This window comes from Agrilus planipennis, unplaced genomic scaffold, assembly GCF_000699045.2.
Source record: "Agrilus planipennis isolate EAB-ADULT unplaced genomic scaffold, Apla_2.0 scaffold20, whole genome shotgun sequence".
Classification (NCBI taxonomy): domain Eukaryota; kingdom Metazoa; phylum Arthropoda; class Insecta; order Coleoptera; family Buprestidae; genus Agrilus; species Agrilus planipennis.
Window position 1 is genome coordinate 1997667 of NW_020439516.1, and position 21050 is coordinate 2018716.

Below are 21050 nucleotides of genomic sequence, written 5' to 3' on the forward strand. Positions count from 1 at the left end.
TTACTGAAAACCCAATCATTGAACAGGATTGTGTTGTAGGAATCCGTTCATTACTTGAATATAGATTCATTCTTTTACATTTGAATAAAGTTACACTACTAATAAAAAATGGTCAGACACATGAGTGATTCTATAAGGGTTCCGTTTTTCATTCGGACGTACGGAACCCTAAAAATAAACTTCATATTAGGTAAATATTAATCACTATAAAGTTTTTCTAAAGTAATTCATATGATATAAGTCTGACCTAATGAATACGTTTCGTCGTTGTTGCTACTGTTATCTTTCGTAGCTTAGTGGTCTAAGCATCGGTGTGTCAAGCCAAAGGTCCCGGGTTCGATTCCCGATGAGATTATGTGATCGGAGCATCAATTTTCCTCATTAATTTAAAGTAATTTGTAGTGTTAAGTTAGTTAAAATAATATATGAAGTATTGATGTTTATGATCATCGTATAAACGACTTGATTGATTATTTACCATTAATTAATTGCTGTAGGCTTTAATGGCCGGAGTTAATTTGGACATTGGGGGTTGCTGGGTTTTGCTGGTCATGATCTAGATGGGTTGATGATTCTCCAATGTCCTAATATTTATAAGTAAATATATGTAAGGTTGATGCTACTAGTAACTATTCTGAATTACCATTTGTTTTTAACCCAAAGCGTGTAAGAAAGGGTGAAAAATGACCCTGTATTACATTTCATTTTAATTCTATGCCATCTGCTTCTTCATACTTTGTTTTTATATAAAATTATTAAACATTATTTGGGATTACGATTATATTACTTAGGTCCATGTGTTGATTAAATTAGAAGGAAAAAATTTTGTGAATTCTGTCCACGTTTTTGAAGTATTTTCCGAACGAGTTTGGCAAGAGTTTTGTGTTTAAGTGCCGAACACAAGTTAACTAGAACAAAACGGGAAATGGGGCGAAAACTTAATTAAAACTCTCATCGGTGCAATGGGGGAGTTTTTGTGATCGTTCTGTCTTCTTTCCTGTTTTCGATTCCGATTTTACATCGGTGCGGGGCGTCGAAGTAGAGTGCGAATACGTTTCAACAAACAAAGTGAAATTTCTGGTGACATCCATTCAATGGTGACGTAAACGGAATAAGTAAACACAGTAAAAGCTTCAAATGCTACAACTCAGTTGTCGTCCCGACCGGCACGATGCGGCGTCCCAGGAGGAAAAAGAGAGGAAACCGAAATAAAACTTTCTTATGTATACAGTTTTATCGTCATATAGTACAACAGAACACGGAATAGTAGGGACATTAAACGGAAAAGTTCATTTTGATTGTCATATTTGCCTCGAGAGACCGCATTCACTTAGCCTAATTTTCGCTCTATGAAATGAACCGGCCCTGTTTCACTACTACGATATTGTAGGGTACGAAAGGTGACGTTTATGGAACACATTTTAATTTACTCCAATTGAAATTATGAAAGAATGATGGAGAACTATCAATTTTTATCTTCAAGGATCCGCAAACGTCTAATATGAATAGTCACATTAGGAACTGTAGTAAACATGATCTGTGGTGATTTATTGTCACTAATTATGGGATCACAAACAAGAACCACTTTATTTTTTTGTTGAAAACAAAAATTTTCAGTGAATAATTGTCATATCATGTAAAGCGTCATTGTCAAATCCTGTTCCATATTAAGCAGGTCAAATTTTGTAATAGGTAAAATCACTCCGATATAATTGGTTTGTCTACTTCTTTGTTAATGGTAAATTTATTCCGATATTTAATAGTCATTAGAAATTCCTGGTAGGTTAGGGTAAGTAAAAGTCTAATAGCTTCTTCCTTCCTCCAAGTATGTTATTGAAGATACATAGATAATTTTATCAAAAAGAAGATACCGAGTGGCATGGCCTAATGATTTAGACCATTGCTCAGTATTATGGAGAATATCGGTTCAATTCCAAGTTTTCTGTGGTTTCCTTGGAACACTTATTGTTAGGCAAATGCTGGAACAGTAATATTCCACAGATAATCTTTCACTCGCTTCTATTAAATGTATTTTTGGTTTTCCGACTAATGGGAACAGCTTTTTTAGAATTTTTTGATTTAAAATTAAAAAAAAGATCATTCGAGTGAATCTTTTAATTTTTGGTGACGTTTTAACTCTCTCTACGAGGTCATTTTCAAACCTCTCTTCTATCATTCCCACGAATCCCAAAAGGAAACTGAAGAAGTCCTTCCGCCTTACTTTTAAGTCTGGAGAAATTATCTGCCCTCCAGCATTAATAGCAGGTGTGAATTAAGCACCAACAGATTTTTTAAGAGGAAGCTAAACATTTATCCCTTTTTGGAGGGGATATGAATTTGACTTGAGTTGAGTGAATTGACCACAACCTTTTTCTACCATTATGTAAATTGCGGTAGTGAATTTGGTAAACATGAATTTAAAAAGATTATAATAAGGTTTTAAGAAAACAAGTAACAGTTTCTTGTTTATTTTATAATTCCAATTAAACTAAATTGGAATATGAATTTATGTATTTACGGTTTCGTAACTTTTAAGAACGAACCCTTATTTTTTTCTTGCTAAGTTGTTCATTTTAACGTGTTTCTAACTGATAATTATAAAGATTATTTGGTTTTAATTTTTTTCGGGGACATATTTCCAAAGTTATCTCATTCTCCTTTTCGAACACCACGATGAAATGATTATTTTTTTGGGATTTTTGAATTTCTTACTTGTCTATGAATGAATACGACAGATCCTAACAATCTCCACGTCCCTCCTTGTCTGTCCACGTGAAGCATACGCAATATTTGTAGAAACCGAATCCCTCGGATAGCAGAAGTTGCAAAAACTTGTCCATTTGAACCGACGGTTAAAACTACCACAGATGCTACTACCACTATAAGATCTGCAAAAGAAAAATTTCAGATGAAGTAAATAAAATAAATTCTGTCTTCCTGTAATTCCACAATATAGATGGCGTTCAGTGGGTTGTTTGTGCTAATTTATTGAACGCTTTTTAATGGCAGGTCAGAGATCTATTGGAGCAGTCTAAGGCGTGCTAATGAGAACAACAGAATTTGATGTCGCGATGCACGCCTGACAGTTTCAACAGATTACTGACCACTAAGAACTTTCTATTTCGTGAAATGTCTTCTACTATTTTATACTTTATAGATGACCTACTTTGTATTTGTTAGTATTTAATAGTTCCTGAATATTGGAAATTGGTTATAATTATTTATAGCGTTTTCGTGCCACGTGCATTACAAAGGGCGAATAACTTACCTATAATACATATAGGTTTTCGTATAAAACGCATTCGACCCCAAAACCCCATATATTTCGATCTGCAGCCCGCAGACCATAGCCTTACTATATATTCAGCCCCAAAAAATACAACAAGACATATTTCCTGAAAGAAAAGAAAATAGTGTTAGTACTTATTCTCAATGCGGTTTATTTTGTTATACAAAAGAAGATTTTAAATAAATCAGAATTTAACATAAACAAAATAAACGAGGATCTATTTTAATGAGTTTTGTTATATCGTCGTGATTAGAATCGTTGTTTTCTATTTATTTTTTGGCTTTCGTTTTAATTTTTCTTAACGATGTTTAAAGATTAATTTTACTAAATTTCACTCTAGAACATTATTTAGTGTTAAAATAATTGGAAATGGTCTGTGTTCTGTCGAAACTGCCAGACGCGGATCGCGATTTCGATCTTTTTGGATCTCATCAGCGCATCGCAGGCAGCTCGACAGAACACAGACCAACTTTTACCCGCTGTCTTAACAGTGCGTTTTAGAAAATACTACAAATTGCACAGTAAACGCCATCTGTAGCACGATGCTACATACAATACTACAGAACGTTGAGGTTGGCTATTCGTTTTCAGCAATTAGATATCAACACAAGTGGACCTTGTTGAGCATACGTAATTCTAACAAATGGCGTTTACTGCGCCATTTGTAGTATTTTCTAAAACGCATTATTTAGAGTTATTCAATTACTATGTTTGTCAAATTTTGTCACCATAAGAAAAAAAAAGTACACTATAGTTTAAGAGCATATTTAAAAAATATGATATAGAACCTAATTGTATTTCTTTGTTTTGTTACAGGAATTCGGACTGTGGTCATTGTGATGCGTTCGTTGATTTTCGATTATGTGATGGTGACGCCTATTGTGATAACTTTGACGGTCGGTCGCGGGTTACAGACGATAATGTTTAGAATCCCTGTGGGATACCTACTAACGTCGAATTTTTGATTTTGAAGTGGTGAGTCTGATTTTTGTTATATACGTTAAACTTTATATAACTTCTACCCTGTTTCTCAAGATTAAAATTTGGTTTACTTAATTTTCCAAAGTTTGTGTTTTCTTAAGGATAAGGTCCTTAATATTAAACAAAAACCAACATGAAATGCTTTCTCAGTGGAATTTTCCTTAAAGTCACAAGATCTAAAAGACCTTTTTAAGGTTTTAGACTCTTTATACATCCACTTTTGCTTGGAATAAATATCTTTTTCGATTGAATACAAAGCTATTGCTATTGCTGTTTCAATTTTAGCACCTTTAGACCAATAAATAATAGGTATCTATATTAAACCTTACAGTCACAACGTAGTATACATATAGTGATGTAGGTGTACGGGATTTCCCCATTACGAGACGTTTAAACAAAAGCTTAACTTGCTTACGTGCAAATGTAGATACCAACAGTGTAAAACAAAACAAACTTTTCATTTAATCGTATTTGCAGTTACGTTGGCAAGTTGGAAACAACTCCATTTACAAAGTTAGTAGCCTGCTAGGTGCAGGCAGACAAGCTTTGAATATAAACTCTCTACAGGGCTGCGTTTTTTATGATTAGGTATACATACGAGTTGGTTAATATGTAATACATCGGTTCACATAAAGCATCTTCAATTAATTATTTATTTAAAGACATACGACACGTAGTTTCTTCTACATTATTTTGTATTGTCTCATGTTACAATGGGTAAACTGAAGGGAGCGTATGTCATGCAGCACACAAAGTTACTTAGGACTTACGTTCACATTGCTTGGTGACACTTAATCATAGACATAGGAATTACATAGGGATGGAACATAAGTTTGATAGGGGGTGATTGCCAAAGGGAAACCGTGGAGTAGTGTGTGCTTAAATATTGTTGGTTACCGACATTTCAGACATCAGGGTGTAACCATAAGGTCGTCTGTCCTAAGACTGATTGGACACGCATCTCCACTCCTTCTTATTCTGAGCTAATCTTTGCATTTCCCTAAAACTAGAATATCCCTATTCTAAACTAATTGCGAACAGTAATCTAATCTAGGTCTATCTCTACTCCTCTTATACTTCATTTACTTTCTCTAGCGATGTACCCCTTCCAATGTCTTAGATGCCCGTTTGCAAAATCGTAGGCAGGGAGAAAGCTCATTATACTCTCGACTTTTGTTCATTAAACATACTTTTTCATACAGTACCTGCCAAAAGTTTTGTTCAATCATGAATAGTAGTGCGAGTCGAAAACAAGCGTTAAAGCCTTCAATATGTCTTCNTTAGCTACGCCGGGATTCGTTTCAGCAAGTAGATATCCATATATTCAAATGGACCTTGTTGGAGCATACGTAATCCTAAAATGTAGCATCGTACTACAGATGGCGTTTACCGCGTCATTTGTGCTATTTTCTAAAACGCGTTGTTAAGACAGCAGGTAAAAGTTGGTCTGTGTTTTGTCGGAGTTGTCTACGACGCGCTGATGAGATCCAAAAAGATCGAAATCGCGATCCGTGTCTGGCAGTTTCGACAGAATACAGACCACTTTGAATTACTTTATACAATACGCGGAATAATTTCCGCAGTTTCGTTGAAATTAGCCATTTGCTAACGCTTCTTCGTATCCTCGTTAAATTGATTTTCATGATTATAAATCCATAAAGAATTATTAAGGAGGTTGAATCGAAAAAGATCTAATTGTTTTTTGACATTCAAAAATACTAGAAATACACTTGAAAAGTAAATCGATTAAGAATTTTGTAACGACGAAAACAAACAGTACATTTACGTTATAAAGCATCTTCTTTGATTGTTCCCAAAGTAAATTCGCCACGTAGAGTCTTCTTCAGATAGATAAACAAATAAACTTAAACCACCAATTTGTTATAAGTTTAAGATTATTATTTCTTCCACTTGAAGAAGCCACTGGGTAAGAATGCACCAATTGAGCTTCCAAGAGTTTTCAAATTGTTTAAAACTAAATAGAATGTTAACTTACGGCTGGAAGAGCGAAGAAAGAGATAGCAAATACGCTGAAACACGAAGCTACAATTTTCCCCATCCATGTCCTGGGAACGGTATCCCCATAACCAATGGTAGTGACAGTGATGACTCCCCACCAAAGAGCATCGGCGTAGCTGGCAAAATCGCCGGTGTTCTTTCCATCTGCCCCAACTGCGTCCTTTTCAGCTAAATAAACGAAGTAGCTGCTAAAAATTAGGCCCAAGAATCCGATGTACAGAGTTGTTATAAGTTCCTGTAAGAATGAGAAGGAATTATAACCAGCTGAAAAAATTTCTGGATTTTGTTGCTACTTCTTCCACAAAGCAAATACAATTATACAATTTCTTGATGTCTGAATTAATTAAATTTTCATTGCTTTTGAAGTTGGTACGTTTCACATGAAAATATTTTGGTTCTGGTTTTATTCTTTTGCTGTTAAGTATATCGTGGCGGCTTTGAAACGTTTCTCTTATCAGTTCAAGTTAAAACAAAGGAGAGCGAATTCAACTTTGATATAACAAAAGCTGCTCGCTACCGGTTACTGAGCTTGCGGCTATAAGTTCGAAGTTGGCGGTGTAAGGTATAATATAGCCCAGCGTCATTCAGAAACGTTTCATACTTGTAGATAAGAAGACTCAAATTCATCGTTTGGTATGGTTTTATTATTTTAACTAACAAAGCGCTGTTTGTAAGGATTCGTTTTTGAGAAATTTTAAACAAACTGTCTAACAAGAAATACTTAGGGTACTCCAATATGCACAGGAGGAGTACTGACTGTCTCTATAAGCCAGTCACAAAACAGAAAGTGAAAGTTTCGATATAAATAGGCATTAAATATAAATTGTAACGTATTTACCTTTAGAAAATACTACAAATGGCGCGGTAAACGCCATCTGTAGCACGATGCTACATTTTAGGATTCCGTATGCTCCAACAAGGTCCACTTGTGTGGATATCTACTTGCTGAAAACGAATCCCGGCGTAGCCAACCTCAACGTGATAGGCACGTTAGCTTAATCGAATAAAATAATTCGAAGTGGTCTGTATTCTGTCGAAACTGCCAGACGCGGATCGCGATTTCGATCTTTTTGGATCTCATCAGCGCGTCGCAGGCAGCTCCGACAGAACACAGACCAACTTTTACCTGCTGTCTTAACAGTGCGTTTTAGAAAATACTACAAATGGCGCAGTAAACGCCATCTGTAGCACGATGCTACATTTTAGGATTACGTATGCTCCAACAAGGTCCACTTGTGTGGATATCTACTTGCTGAAAACGAATCCCGGCGTAGCCAACCTCAACGTGATAGGCACGTTAGCTTAATCGAATAAAATAATTCGAAGTGGTCTGTATTCTGTCGAAACTGCCAGACGCGGATCGCGATTTCGATCTTTTTGGATCTCATCAGCGCGTCGCAGGCAGCTCCGACAGAACACAGACCAACTTTTACCTGCTGTCTTAACAGTGCGTTTTAGAAAATACTACAAATGGCGCAGTAAACGCCATCTGTAGCACGATGCTACATTTTAGGATTACGTATGCTCCAACAAGGTCCACTTGTGTGGATATCTACTTGCTGAAAACGAATCCCGGCGTAGCCAACCTCAACGTGATAGGCACGTTAGCTTAATCGAATAAAATAATTCGAAGTGGTCTGTATTCTGTCGAAACTGCCAGACGCGGATCGCGATTTCGATCTTTTTGGATCTCATCAGCGCGTCGCAGGCAGCTCCGACAGAACACAGACCAACTTTTACCTGCTGTCTTAACAGTGCGTTTTAGAAAATACTACAAATGGCGCAGTAAACGCCATCTGTAGCACGATGCTACATTTTAGGATTACGTATGCTCCAACAAGGTCCACTTGTGTGGATATCTACTTGCTGAAAACGAATCCCGGCGTAGCCAACCTCAACGTGATAGGCACGTTAGCTTAATCGAATAAAATAATTCGAAGTGGTCTGTATTCTGTCGAAACTGCCAGACGCGGATCGCGATTTCGATCTTTTTGGATCTCATCAGCGCGTCGCAGGCAGCTCCGACAGAACACAGACCAACTTTTACCTGCTGTCTTAACAGTGCGTTTTAGAAAATACTACAAATGGCGCAGTAAACGCCATCTGTAGCACGATGCTACATTTTAGGATTACGTATGCTCCAACAAGGTCCACTTGTGTGGATATCTACTTGCTGAAAACGAATCCCGGCGTAGCCAACCTCAACGTGATAGGCACGTTAGCTTAATCGAATAAAATAATTCGAAGTGGTCTGTATTCTGTCGAAACTGCCAGACGCGGATCGCGATTTCGATCTTTTTGGATCTCATCAGCGCGTCGCAGGCAGCTCCGACAGAACACAGACCAACTTTTACCTGCTGTCTTAACAGTGCGTTTTAGAAAATACTACAAATGGCGCAGTAAACGCCATCTGTAGCACGATGCTACATTTTAGGATTACGTATGCTCCAACAAGGTCCACTTGTGTGGATATCTACTTGCTGAAAACGAATCCCGGCGTAGCCAACCTCAACGTGATAGGCACGTTAGCTTAATCGAATAAAATAATTCGAAGTGGTCTGTATTCTGTCGAAACTGCCAGACGCGGATCGCGATTTCGATCTTTTTGGATCTCATCAGCGCGTCGCAGGCAGCTCCGACAGAACACAGACCAACTTTTACCTGCTGTCTTAACAGTGCGTTTTAGAAAATACTACAAATGGCGCAGTAAACGCCATCTGTAGCACGATGCTACATTTTAGGATTACGTATGCTCCAACAAGGTCCACTTGTGTGGATATCTACTTGCTGAAAACGAATCCCGGCGTAGCCAACCTCAACGTGATAGGCACGTTAGCTTAATCGAATAAAATAATTCGAAGTGGTCTGTATTCTGTCGAAACTGCCAGACGCGGATCGCGATTTCGATCTTTTTGGATCTCATCAGCGCGTCGCAGGCAGCTCCGACAGAACACAGACCAACTTTTACCTGCTGTCTTAACAGTGCGTTTTAGAAAATACTACAAATGGCGCAGTAAACGCCATCTGTAGCACGATGCTACATTTTAGGATTACGTATGCTCCAACAAGGTCCACTTGTGTGGATATCTACTTGCTGAAAACGAATCCCGGCGTAGCCAACCTCAACGTGATAGGCACGTTAGCTTAATCGAATAAAATAATTCGAAGTGGTCTGTATTCTGTCGAAACTGCCAGACGCGGATCGCGATTTCGATCTTTTTGGATCTCATCAGCGCGTCGCAGGCAGCTCCGACAGAACACAGACCAACTTTTACCTGCTGTCTTAACAGTGCGTTTTAGAAAATACTACAAATGGCGCAGTAAACGCCATCTGTAGCACGATGCTACATTTTAGGATTACGTATGCTCCAACAAGGTCCACTTGTGTGGATATCTACTTGCTGAAAACGAATCCCGGCGTAGCCAACCTCAACGTGATAGGCACGTTAGCTTAATCGAATAAAATAATTCGAAGTGGTCTGTATTCTGTCGAAACTGCCAGACGCGGATCGCGATTTCGATCTTTTTGGATCTCATCAGCGCGTCGCAGGCAGCTCCGACAGAACACAGACCAACTTTTACCTGCTGTCTTAACAGTGCGTTTTAGAAAATACTACAAATGGCGCAGTAAACGCCATCTGTAGCACGATGCTACATTTTAGGATTACGTATGCTCCAACAAGGTCCACTTGTGTGGATATCTACTTGCTGAAAACGAATCCCGGCGTAGCCAACCTCAACGTGATAGGCACGTTAGCTTAATCGAATAAAATAATTCGAAGTGGTCTGTATTCTGTCGAAACTGCCAGACGCGGATCGCGATTTCGATCTTTTTGGATCTCATCAGCGCGTCGCAGGCAGCTCCGACAGAACACAGACCAACTTTTACCTGCTGTCTTAACAGTGCGTTTTAGAAAATACTACAAATGGCGCAGTAAACGCCATCTGTAGCACGATGCTACATTTTAGGATTACGTATGCTCCAACAAGGTCCACTTGTGTGGATATCTACTTGCTGAAAACGAATCCCGGCGTAGCCAACCTCAACGTGATAGGCACGTTAGCTTAATCGAATAAAATAATTCGAAGTGGTCTGTATTCTGTCGAAACTGCCAGACGCGGATCGCGATTTCGATCTTTTTGGATCTCATCAGCGCGTCGCAGGCAGCTCCGACAGAACACAGACCAACTTTTACCTGCTGTCTTAACAGTGCGTTTTAGAAAATACTACAAATTGCACAGTAAACGCCATCTGTAGCACGATGCTACATACAATACTACAGAACGTTGAGGTTGGCTATTCGTTTTCAGCAATTAGATATCAACACAAGTGGACCTTGTTGAGCATACGTAATTCTAACAAATGGCGTTTACTGCGCCATTTGTAGTATTTTCTAAAACGCATTATTTAGAGTTATTCAATTACTATGTTTGTCAAATTTTGTCACCATAAGAAAAAAAAAGTACACTATAGTTTAAGAGCATATTTAAAAAATATGATATAGAACCTAATTGTATTTCTTTGTTTTGTTACAGGAATTCGGACTGTGGTCATTGTGATGCGTTCGTTGATTTTCGATTATGTGATGGTGACGCCTATTGTGATAACTTTGACGGTCGGTCGCGGGTTACAGACGATAATGTTTAGAATCCCTGTGGGATACCTACTAACGTCGAATTTTTGATTTTGAAGTGGTGAGTCTGATTTTTGTTATATACGTTAAACTTTATATAACTTCTACCCTGTTTCTCAAGATTAAAATTTGGTTTACTTAATTTTCCAAAGTTTGTGTTTTCTTAAGGATAAGGTCCTTAATATTAAACAAAAACCAACATGAAATGCTTTCTCAGTGGAATTTTCCTTAAAGTCACAAGATCTAAAAGACCTTTTTAAGGTTTTAGACTCTTTATACATCCACTTTTGCTTGGAATAAATATCTTTTTCGATTGAATACAAAGCTATTGCTATTGCTGTTTCAATTTTAGCACCTTTAGACCAATAAATAATAGGTATCTATATTAAACCTTACAGTCACAACGTAGTATACATATAGTGATGTAGGTGTACGGGATTTCCCCATTACGAGACGTTTAAACAAAAGCTTAACTTGCTTACGTGCAAATGTAGATACCAACAGTGTAAAACAAAACAAACTTTTCATTTAATCGTATTTGCAGTTACGTTGGCAAGTTGGAAACAACTCCATTTACAAAGTTAGTAGCCTGCTAGGTGCAGGCAGACAAGCTTTGAATATAAACTCTCTACAGGGCTGCGTTTTTTATGATTAGGTATACATACGAGTTGGTTAATATGTAATACATCGGTTCACATAAAGCATCTTCAATTAATTATTTATTTAAAGACATACGACACGTAGTTTCTTCTACATTATTTTGTATTGTCTCATGTTACAATGGGTAAACTGAAGGGAGCGTATGTCATGCAGCACACAAAGTTACTTAGGACTTACGTTCACATTGCTTGGTGACACTTAATCATAGACATAGGAATTACATAGGGATGGAACATAAGTTTGATAGGGGGTGATTGCCAAAGGGAAACCGTGGAGTAGTGTGTGCTTAAATATTGTTGGTTACCGACATTTCAGACATCAGGGTGTAACCATAAGGTCGTCTGTCCTAAGACTGATTGGACACGCATCTCCACTCCTTCTTATTCTGAGCTAATCTTTGCATTTCCCTAAAACTAGAATATCCCTATTCTAAACTAATTGCGAACAGTAATCTAATCTAGGTCTATCTCTACTCCTCTTATACTTCATTTACTTTCTCTAGCGATGTACCCCTTCCAATGTCTTAGATGCCCGTTTGCAAAATCGTAGGCAGGGAGAAAGCTCATTATACTCTCGACTTTTGTTCATTAAACATACTTTTTCATACAGTACCTGCCAAAAGTTTTGTTCAATCATGAATAGTAGTGCGAGTCGAAAACAAGCGTTAAAGCCTTCATATGTCTTCAAATATAACTAAACATTTCGTTGATATTTTCAGTAGTAAATAGTACCAATTTACCAGCACATTTGAGCAATGCAATTGTAGTAGATAAAATGATCAATTTTTCCGTGCAGTACTGTACGAATTATACGCTCCTCACCGGTTAAGAGTTTAGCTGGGAGTTGTCTCCTTCCATTTCTGGCCTAGTGCTGTTCTTTACTAGTTTGCGCCGGTCAAACTGAAGGTCACATCGCTACAGAAAGTAAACGAAGTATAACTCCTGTTTCTGTTCTTGTTGTATTCCAATTCTAATGAAATGACAGTGGAACGTGTACTTCCAACAACAGCATCAAGAGGCCTATTGCACTGTCCTTTCCAATGAGTATACGAATAGTTATTTTCACTTGCACGTTCCGTCGTTATTGGTATATACACCGGGACGCTTGATAGACCAACCTTAGGCACCTCTTGTGCTTCCTCCATTATCCGTTCGGTGCAAGTCAAAACGGCTATTTGTATCTCAATCCCAATGTAATGACAATAGAACATGTATCACCAAAACCAGCATCAAGAGGGCTATTCCACTCTCCACTTCAATGAATTTACCAACGGTCGTTTTTACTTGCACGTTCCGTAGTTGTTGGTCCATAGACCGGAACGCTTGTTGGACCAACCTTAGACATCTCTTATATCACCTCCATCGACCGCTCTGTGCAAGTCAAAACGGCTATTTGTATACGAATCCTAACGCAGTAACAGTATAACGTACATTTCCAACGACAGCATCAGAAAGGCTATTCCACTGTCTACTCCAACGAATTTACGAATAGTCGTTTTCACTCACACGTTCCCTAATTGTTAGCCCATCAATCGAAACAGTTAATTGACAAACTTTAATCGTCTCTTCGTGAGCTATTCTGTGCGAGTGAGACAAGCTATTTGTATACGAATTCCAATGTAGTGATAGCAGAATAACCCTCCAGTGTGATGAAAGATATGATCCCTGGAAAAGTGAGTTTTGGAAGGGGTGACATCCTAGCTACTACGAATCCTCAATAGTAGATTTGTTTTTGTTTGGACGCCTCAAAAATGAGATGTCCTCGGATAATCCATACACGTTGCATCAGTTCATGCAGAATATTCAATGGAAGAGTAAATAATTGGATAACATGATATACAGAAACTAAAATTGTATTTGCAGTAATCGAACTGCATGTAACTGTAGTAATTTTTTTATCTTCCGTACATTTCTTTCTGGGTTACCCTGAACAAATGTTCTGGAGTTTTGGATCTCGTCGGTTTGTAAAGGTTCCTAATGTTTCTAAACTCATATCGTTGCTTTGTTTTTAAACTGAAATTACTTTATTGATACTTGGGCTAGTTTTATTACAAAAGAAGCTTCACTTGTGCTATGTATACCGAGGTGTACATATCTTACCTTTTTAATACTCCTAAATTTCAATCACCTTTCCAATTTATTCTTTATTTCGGAGTGATTTTATAATATTAGGAACACGCAAACTATCTTAAATCTTGCTGTGGAAGCATTTCTTTAATCATTGTATGTCTGTGCATGTATATCTAATGTATATAGTTATAATATATAGGTATACAGCAAGGAATATTACATTTTTGACATTTTCAATATGCGCTCTAGTTGTCCTATATTTCAAGAAGAAAATTGAAAACTTTTCTAGCAGTATGATGACAGAAACATATGATACAATATTTTTAACTTGTAAATATTTGAACTTCCAAGATAATTTGTAAATATTTTTTACACTGAAGTGTAACATCTTTATTTTAATAACTTGGTTACACAGAAGCAGTTTTACCGGTAAATATTTAAATATTGTGTTACGTTTTGAGAAATATTAGGTAAACAGTTTGAACAGATATTTAAAATAGGCAATTTAGTAAAGGCGTTAAAAGAGCTAGTTTTCTTTACAAAATTTTTATACGTTTGGACAGAACACATTCTAAATGAATTATTAATTAACAACTTGACTAGGGTTTTGTGCTGCAAGATCAAATAGCTAACGTTTGTTATACCTACCAGCGATTCATACGTTTATTTTGACCTTTAATTTTTCTATTATTGTGCATCCTTGAAATGTATTGGAGAAACCCTTTAAAATGATCAAAACCTGATGAACCTATAAGTTTTTCTGTATAAAAACTAGTGATCCACAAAGCAAGAGGTTTATTGTCTTGCTTCTTAATTTCTTATCTTGTCTTATTCAGAAAGACAGAAAGTTTTGTTAATTTTTTGCCTTGTCTATTTTTTACTGATTTATCTCTTGTCTTGATTTTCTTGTATGCATTCACCTTTTATTTTGAAACATTATAGATTTGCACTGAAAATGCATGAATTCTTGTTAATTTCTTGACAAGAAATCTTGCTCTTATTAAGAGAAATTCTTATCTTGACTTGTTATCACATCAAAACAAGACAAGAATAAGAAAAATAAGAAAAGAACAAGAAGTTCGTGAAACACTTTTCTTTCATACATCTGAGAATAGTCTCTCTTCGAATAATTAAAGATTCAGCAAGAAAAGATCAAACTGCCTCCCTTAAAATCTTTGTCGGTTAAAACCTAACTTATTCAATACCTTTTGTTGACAAAAGAAGAAAATGAAAGATGTGCAATCCAAATGAAAAGTAATTTAAAATTTAATTTGGAAAAAACTGCAACAAGCTGGGAAATAAAATGATAACAACGGTGTTTTGAAGTTATACCTATTTGGTTAGATTTGTAGGAGAAATATCATTAAAATATTGAATTTATACATTTAAATAAAACCGATTTTAATGGGACTAAATCACGATGAAAAGATGTAGGCTAATTTTAATTATTGTTTAATGGTTATAGTAATTGTCATTAAGACAGTGCAGTGATTTGTCTCCAATATTCGTGTTCAGTTCAATCAGTCAAGCTGTGTTGTCATTTACCTTCGGTAAGAACCTACATAAAGTGTGAACAATTTCGGTGGGTATTAATAGAGGAAGCGTCCCCTATTGTAGCCACTTCGTACATAATAGATTTATAGTCTTACCTCCCATTATGTGTAAGTACTGCTCCGAGACAATCTTGTTATAGTTAATGTACTCAGTGAGTATACGGAATCCTATTACGCAAATTATGGCGTCGATAATGAAGCGAAAACTTGCCAACTTCGTTTAAGTATGTTTATTGACAAGGAATGTTATTATACATTATATATTAAAGGTATTTACGGATATCTAAAGACAGGTAGACAACGATCTCTCAGTTTTTATCAATATTGCAGCAGAGGTAGTTTAGGAAAACCCAAATTGATTTAAAACTTGTAAGTAAAATTATAAATTGTCACCCACTTTTTGTACAAAGTAGATTATGCAATGTTTTTATTGATTTATATGTAACTATTTTTTAAAAAGAATCTTGTCAAACGTTTTTGAGTCCTGTAATAAATGGAAATTTTGGTGGAGGTATCAGACATGCTATGATATATGTACTTATCAAGAAAATTAAGATACGCGCTGCTGATAGTGGTTGAAACATACGATTAAGCGCATATCAAGAAGGCTAGAGATAAGGAGCTTAATGTATGGCAAGCCATTGCGCAGAAAGGCACTGCGTGTCCGATTTGACAAGCGCAAGCAACGCTTTGTTCACGTTTTGTGTTTAACAACTGACAATACGGAAATGAATGCGCAGTTTCTCATCGCGCAGTGACTCATGACGTTTTTCAAACCCGAATGCTTTGTCTACACATCTCTCCGGAAATGGCGACCATTTTGGTGTGGATATTGTGCTACAATTGCAGTAGAGATCGTGGTTTGTTTGTATACACCTTCTATTTAAGGTATCCCCATATAAAAAATAATCAGGAGGTGTGAGATCGGGGTTCCTCGGAGGCCAGTTGATGGTGCCTCTACGAGAGATCACTCAGGGAAAAGTTGATTGAAACCACAAGAGATTGGTTTGAGGTGTGTCAAGTGGCCCCATCTTGTTGAAATCATCTTTTCACATTAAAATCGCCAAACTCTTGCAGTTGTGGAACTAAAAACATGTCCCAATACTGAACACTGTTTATCATAAGTATTTGTCCTTGCCGGTCTTCAAAAAAAGGAAGGACAGCCCAGATACAAATACCCCTACTCTTTCTGGACACCTTGTATTAGATTTCCAAACGTTACAATTTTTAATTTTACCATCGATTTCACTATAAGTATGTGCTCACAGTTATACAGCATAACTACTGACTTCTATTAAAAACAAAACCATTTTGTCTTATTGTTACTGTAAAATCATTTTTCTATTTTAATTGATCACCTACATGACATTGTAAATTCGAGGAAATTGTTGGTCGATAAACAATTTATCTACGTGCTTGATATTTTCCAACAAGTTAGCTTTGTAAATAGCGTTTGCAGCAAGTACCAATTGAATGAATAATAGATGATTTTATGCACGGTCTACTTGAGTAAAGTGTAGTCTTTTACAACATAGCGGTAAACTCAGTGTCAAATCGCTTTTGTTTGACTTTCTTTTAGGCCATTTTAATGTGATCCTTCACCCTAACAATCGCAAATAAGTACGAATATAGTGGCCTTGTCGTTCGCCAATGCTTTTAATCTCTTCGTGCATATAATATTTCAGTCGGATGGGCGTGTGAGCGTGACTGCTACAGCAGACCTTTTTTGTTTCATTGCCAATATTTAGAAAAAAAAAAAAGAAAATGTCAATCAATAACACCCCATCAAGCACTCCTACTGTAGAACTACATTACAAATAACAAATACCTTTACTTGAAGAGAAACACAACATTACTTTCCTAACTTTATTTATGACGTGCAAGCAGGCCCTTGAAGCTTTTGTTACGCATACAGCCATCCCACAATTACACGCTTTCACCGGCTTGCAAGAGAGTAGTTTTAAACGTGATACGCAATTTTTGTATATTGTAAGGTCGACCAGCGGTACTCACAGATCAGTACTGTATGAAAATTAATAAAAGTAAAACTAAAAAACTGGTATGCAGGGGAAGAAAAAGTAGGGAAAGAGCGAATATAAAGATAGGAGACGAAACATTAGAAGTAGCTGATTTTAGATATCTAGGAAGTCAGATAAGTCGGGATGGAAGGAGTAGTAGGGATATAAAGCAGAGGATAGCGCAGAGTCGTGTCGCCTTTAATAAAAAGAAGTCACTTCTATGCTCGCGAACGGTTAATTTAGAAATTCGAAAAAAGTTGTTAAAGGTGTATGTTCGGAGCACGACATTATACGGGTGCTAAACATGGACAGTGGGCGCGGCGGAAAAGAAACGGTTAGAAGCGTTCTAAATGTGGTATTAAAAAGAATAGGAGAACAGAGATCTCTATGGAAGTCAATAAAAAATAGGCGAGATAGGTTGGTAGGACACCTTCTCAGGCATGAAGGTCTAGTCAAGGGCATATTAGAGGCAGAAACATGAGTTAGGAGGGGTAGAGGTAGACCTAGATTAGATTACTGTTCGCAAATAGTTAAGGATGTGGGCTGTTCTAGTTTTAGGGAAATGCGAAGTTTAGCTCAGGATAGGAAAGAGTGGAGGTACGTGTCCAACCAGTCTTAGGACTGACGACCTTATGATGATGATGATGATGAGGTCGACCAGGAGAACGGTCAGTTCTGAAAATCAATCCCACAGTATTTTTTGCTTTCTTATTGCATAAATATATTTTTTGCGGAATGTATTTTTCTCCCTTTATTAACAGAAACGAAAAGCTAAAGTAGTTTGATTCTATGGTAAATATTGTGTTTTCATTAAATGTCTGATTACTTTCATTTTGGTTGAGTCGATTTTAGCTTGAATTCATTATTATCAGCGCGCTTGCTGGTTGCAGTTTGATGCCCGGAGCTGGATTGTGTTCGGCGAAAAACAAAATCTTTGTGCTGGCTAAATGACTGCAAATAATCTGCTAACGGCTTCTAATAAATTACTGCAAAACCGACGAAAAACCGCAGAGGAGAGAAAGAGCTTTTGCCGTAGCCGAAAGCAAACTCAATTAAGCAGTCATTTATAAAAATTATCGGGCAGAGGCTGTTTGTTAGAAGTCGGAAATGGATTTCGCTTAATGCACAATTTAAAAGGTAGAATGCTTATTGACCTTTTTGTAGAAACAAATCATAATTTGTATGGAAACGGGTCACTTCTTAGAGTTAATCATGATTAGTATTCTTTTAAAGATGAAGAACTTATAGTTAATCTTCTAGTAGATTTTCAAAAAGATTTTTAATTTGCACTAACTAAAAATACGACTAAGGCAAAGACCTTTTCTCTTTAGTTATTCACACGTGTTTAAAAAAAACATTAAAAGTGAAGGTAACCATTAAACAACAAGACCCAAAAATCAAATTATATTATAAATTTAAATACAAATCTGCGCTTCCCTAAGTTAGTACCAAATTACGTAGGTAGAGAATTTCCTAGGTCTGGCAACGTTAGCCAAAAATCAAATGCTTTAGTGGACATCTCTTTCCCTGTTACTTACTGCTTGCAGAAAGAGTGAGAGGAGGCTGACGAGGTAGATTTGATTAGCCTGCCATCTGGTAGCAACTGAGAGTCCAGAAATTCATTATCATCATCTAGATCGTTAGTTCTAAGACTGCTTAGACACGTACATTCACTCCTTCCTATCCTGAGCTAACCTTCGCATTTCTCTAAAACTAGAACATCCTACATCCTTAACTATTTGCGAACAGTAATCTAACCTAGGTCTACCTCTACCCCTTCTAACTCCTGTTTCTGCCTCTAATATGTGTCTAACTGGCCCCTCATGTCTGAGAAGGTGTCCTACCAACCTATCTCGCCTATTTCTTATTGACTTCCATAGAGTCCTCTGTTCTCCTATTCTTTCCAATACCTCGTTATTTCTAACCTTCTTTATCCACAGTATCCTCAGAAATTACCATTTGAAAATATTGTGAGCAGATAGCTGATGATTTGTTACAAAATTCCTTGATCAAATTTTATAATTATTAATATTTGTCAAATAGCGCAAGCAACTTCGATCCTACCGGAAGTTCAACAACACCACACAGCTTGTTTCTAATTTTTTTTATTCATTCCGCCTTTTTTGTTCGTTTCTAAACGAATAGTATGTGATTTCAATCAATTTGGTAGAACTTTCCTTCAAGCAATTAAATCGCTTGTTGGATCAGCACGAAGTGGCGCCGCAATTCCAAGTTTTTCGCGTTTCTAAAAAATATTGCCCTAATTAACTGTTCCACCAGCGACGTTTGCGTGATCGCCATATTGATCTTAAGTTTTGATAAATTGCTGCACCACATATTGTTCGATAAAGAAACATTATAATTCCACATTAAATTATTGTAGGTCAATAACTGGGTTACATAACTCGTTCCAACTGATTGTGAAATGATCGGTCAAGCAATTTAGAACAATAAAATAAAATTTGTAGGCTTTCACAAGATTTCTGTTTTAATTATTGTTTATCTTCATAATATAAGCAGCAACACTTTCTGCACATTGGTTTTCATTAAACAGCGGTGAGGCAATCTTCGGATTTCCTTATAACTAGCATTCTACATTTTTATTTATGAACAGTAATTCAATCTAGGTCTTCCTCTGCCATTCGTTAATTTTGCATCTGTTTCTGGATTGTCCTAAGTAGTAAAACACGTGTCAGAATGCGTCCTATAGTTGGGAAGTTCAAAATTGGCATAGTCCGCAATAAAACTATCGTATTTACTTTCTTCTCTCAACTACTAACTAGACTAGAAAGGTTGCTGACAGAGCGCCTACTTTTACTCAAGGCAGACGTTGTAGGGTATATCGTAAACAGGAAAGAGATGTCAGTTAAGAATTCCAGCGGACGCTAATAAAGAAAAAGTAATAACATTACACTAACCAATGTGTAACAGAAAGAGATGCAGACAGCATCGGACTTTAAAGAAAGTTCAGGAATTTATGAAAACAAAGATGCTTGTTTAAGGACATAATTCCAACCAGGCAGTTATAAAGCCGACCCTGATGTTTTGCGTAACTTAACACCCTCTAACTGCTGTACCGCTTACTATTATTCGGTTATCTCTTTTCTCTTTGTCTGTACTCCCATTTCCTAACTTAACAAGGGTGTGTTCAAAACCCAGCAATGACTCCAGTCCCAAGTGGAAACAAGAAAGAAAATACGTCCTTTGCGTACTTTACTGGACTATGAATAAATCCGAAATATACTATAATTTCAGGTTAGAGATATGCCCCTTCCCTTTATTAGGATGCGCCGTAGCATAATTCCCAATTGAATCATATATGTCTGCGGAGCTCATTTCTCCAGCGATCATCGAGCGAGAACTAGATAAAAGTGTACAGTACCATTTGCAAAATTATTTAAACTGCCCCGTTAAAATTTAAGAATATGCTTTATTTAAAAGCATATTTAGCCAAAAATAATAACAAGTGAATTAACTTAACGCTCTACATACCTATAAAACTTTTGCTTTGTTTTTTATTGTTCATTTATATACATTTTTCTTTTAAGAGATTGCTAGACATCTTCGTCTAGTACTGTACATTTCTAGCCGATCTCCTAAGACCGCCCATCGAGAACTCTGCTCCTTCAAGCTTGTTCCAACTATTTCTGTCTTGCTCACGCCTAGTGTGTATTCTTTCTATCTTCGCGCAAATTTCTTCAAGGTCACAATTCCAACAAATTGAAATGGACTGTACAATCCTATCTCTTCTTTCCCGTATTAACTCTCACAGGGCCCTCTACTTCTACGATTCGGCGATATATACATATATATATATATATATATAT

At 36.8% G+C, this 21050-nt stretch overlaps 1 protein-coding gene across 1 annotated transcript in view; it reads right to left on the bottom strand.

Annotated features, from left to right (window-relative positions):
- LOC108735041 (potassium voltage-gated channel subfamily KQT member 1) overlaps positions 1-21050 on the bottom strand; it is a 67614-nt gene that overhangs the window by 24666 nt on the left and 21898 nt on the right. Inside the window, exons 4-5 of the mRNA XM_025979258.1 lie at positions 3269-3395; positions 2713-2888 (exon numbers count right to left, since the gene is read on the bottom strand). Coding sequence (XP_025835043.1) covers positions 2713-2888; positions 3269-3395 — 303 coding nt within the window. The remainder of the gene's footprint in view (positions 1-2712; positions 2889-3268; positions 3396-21050) is intronic.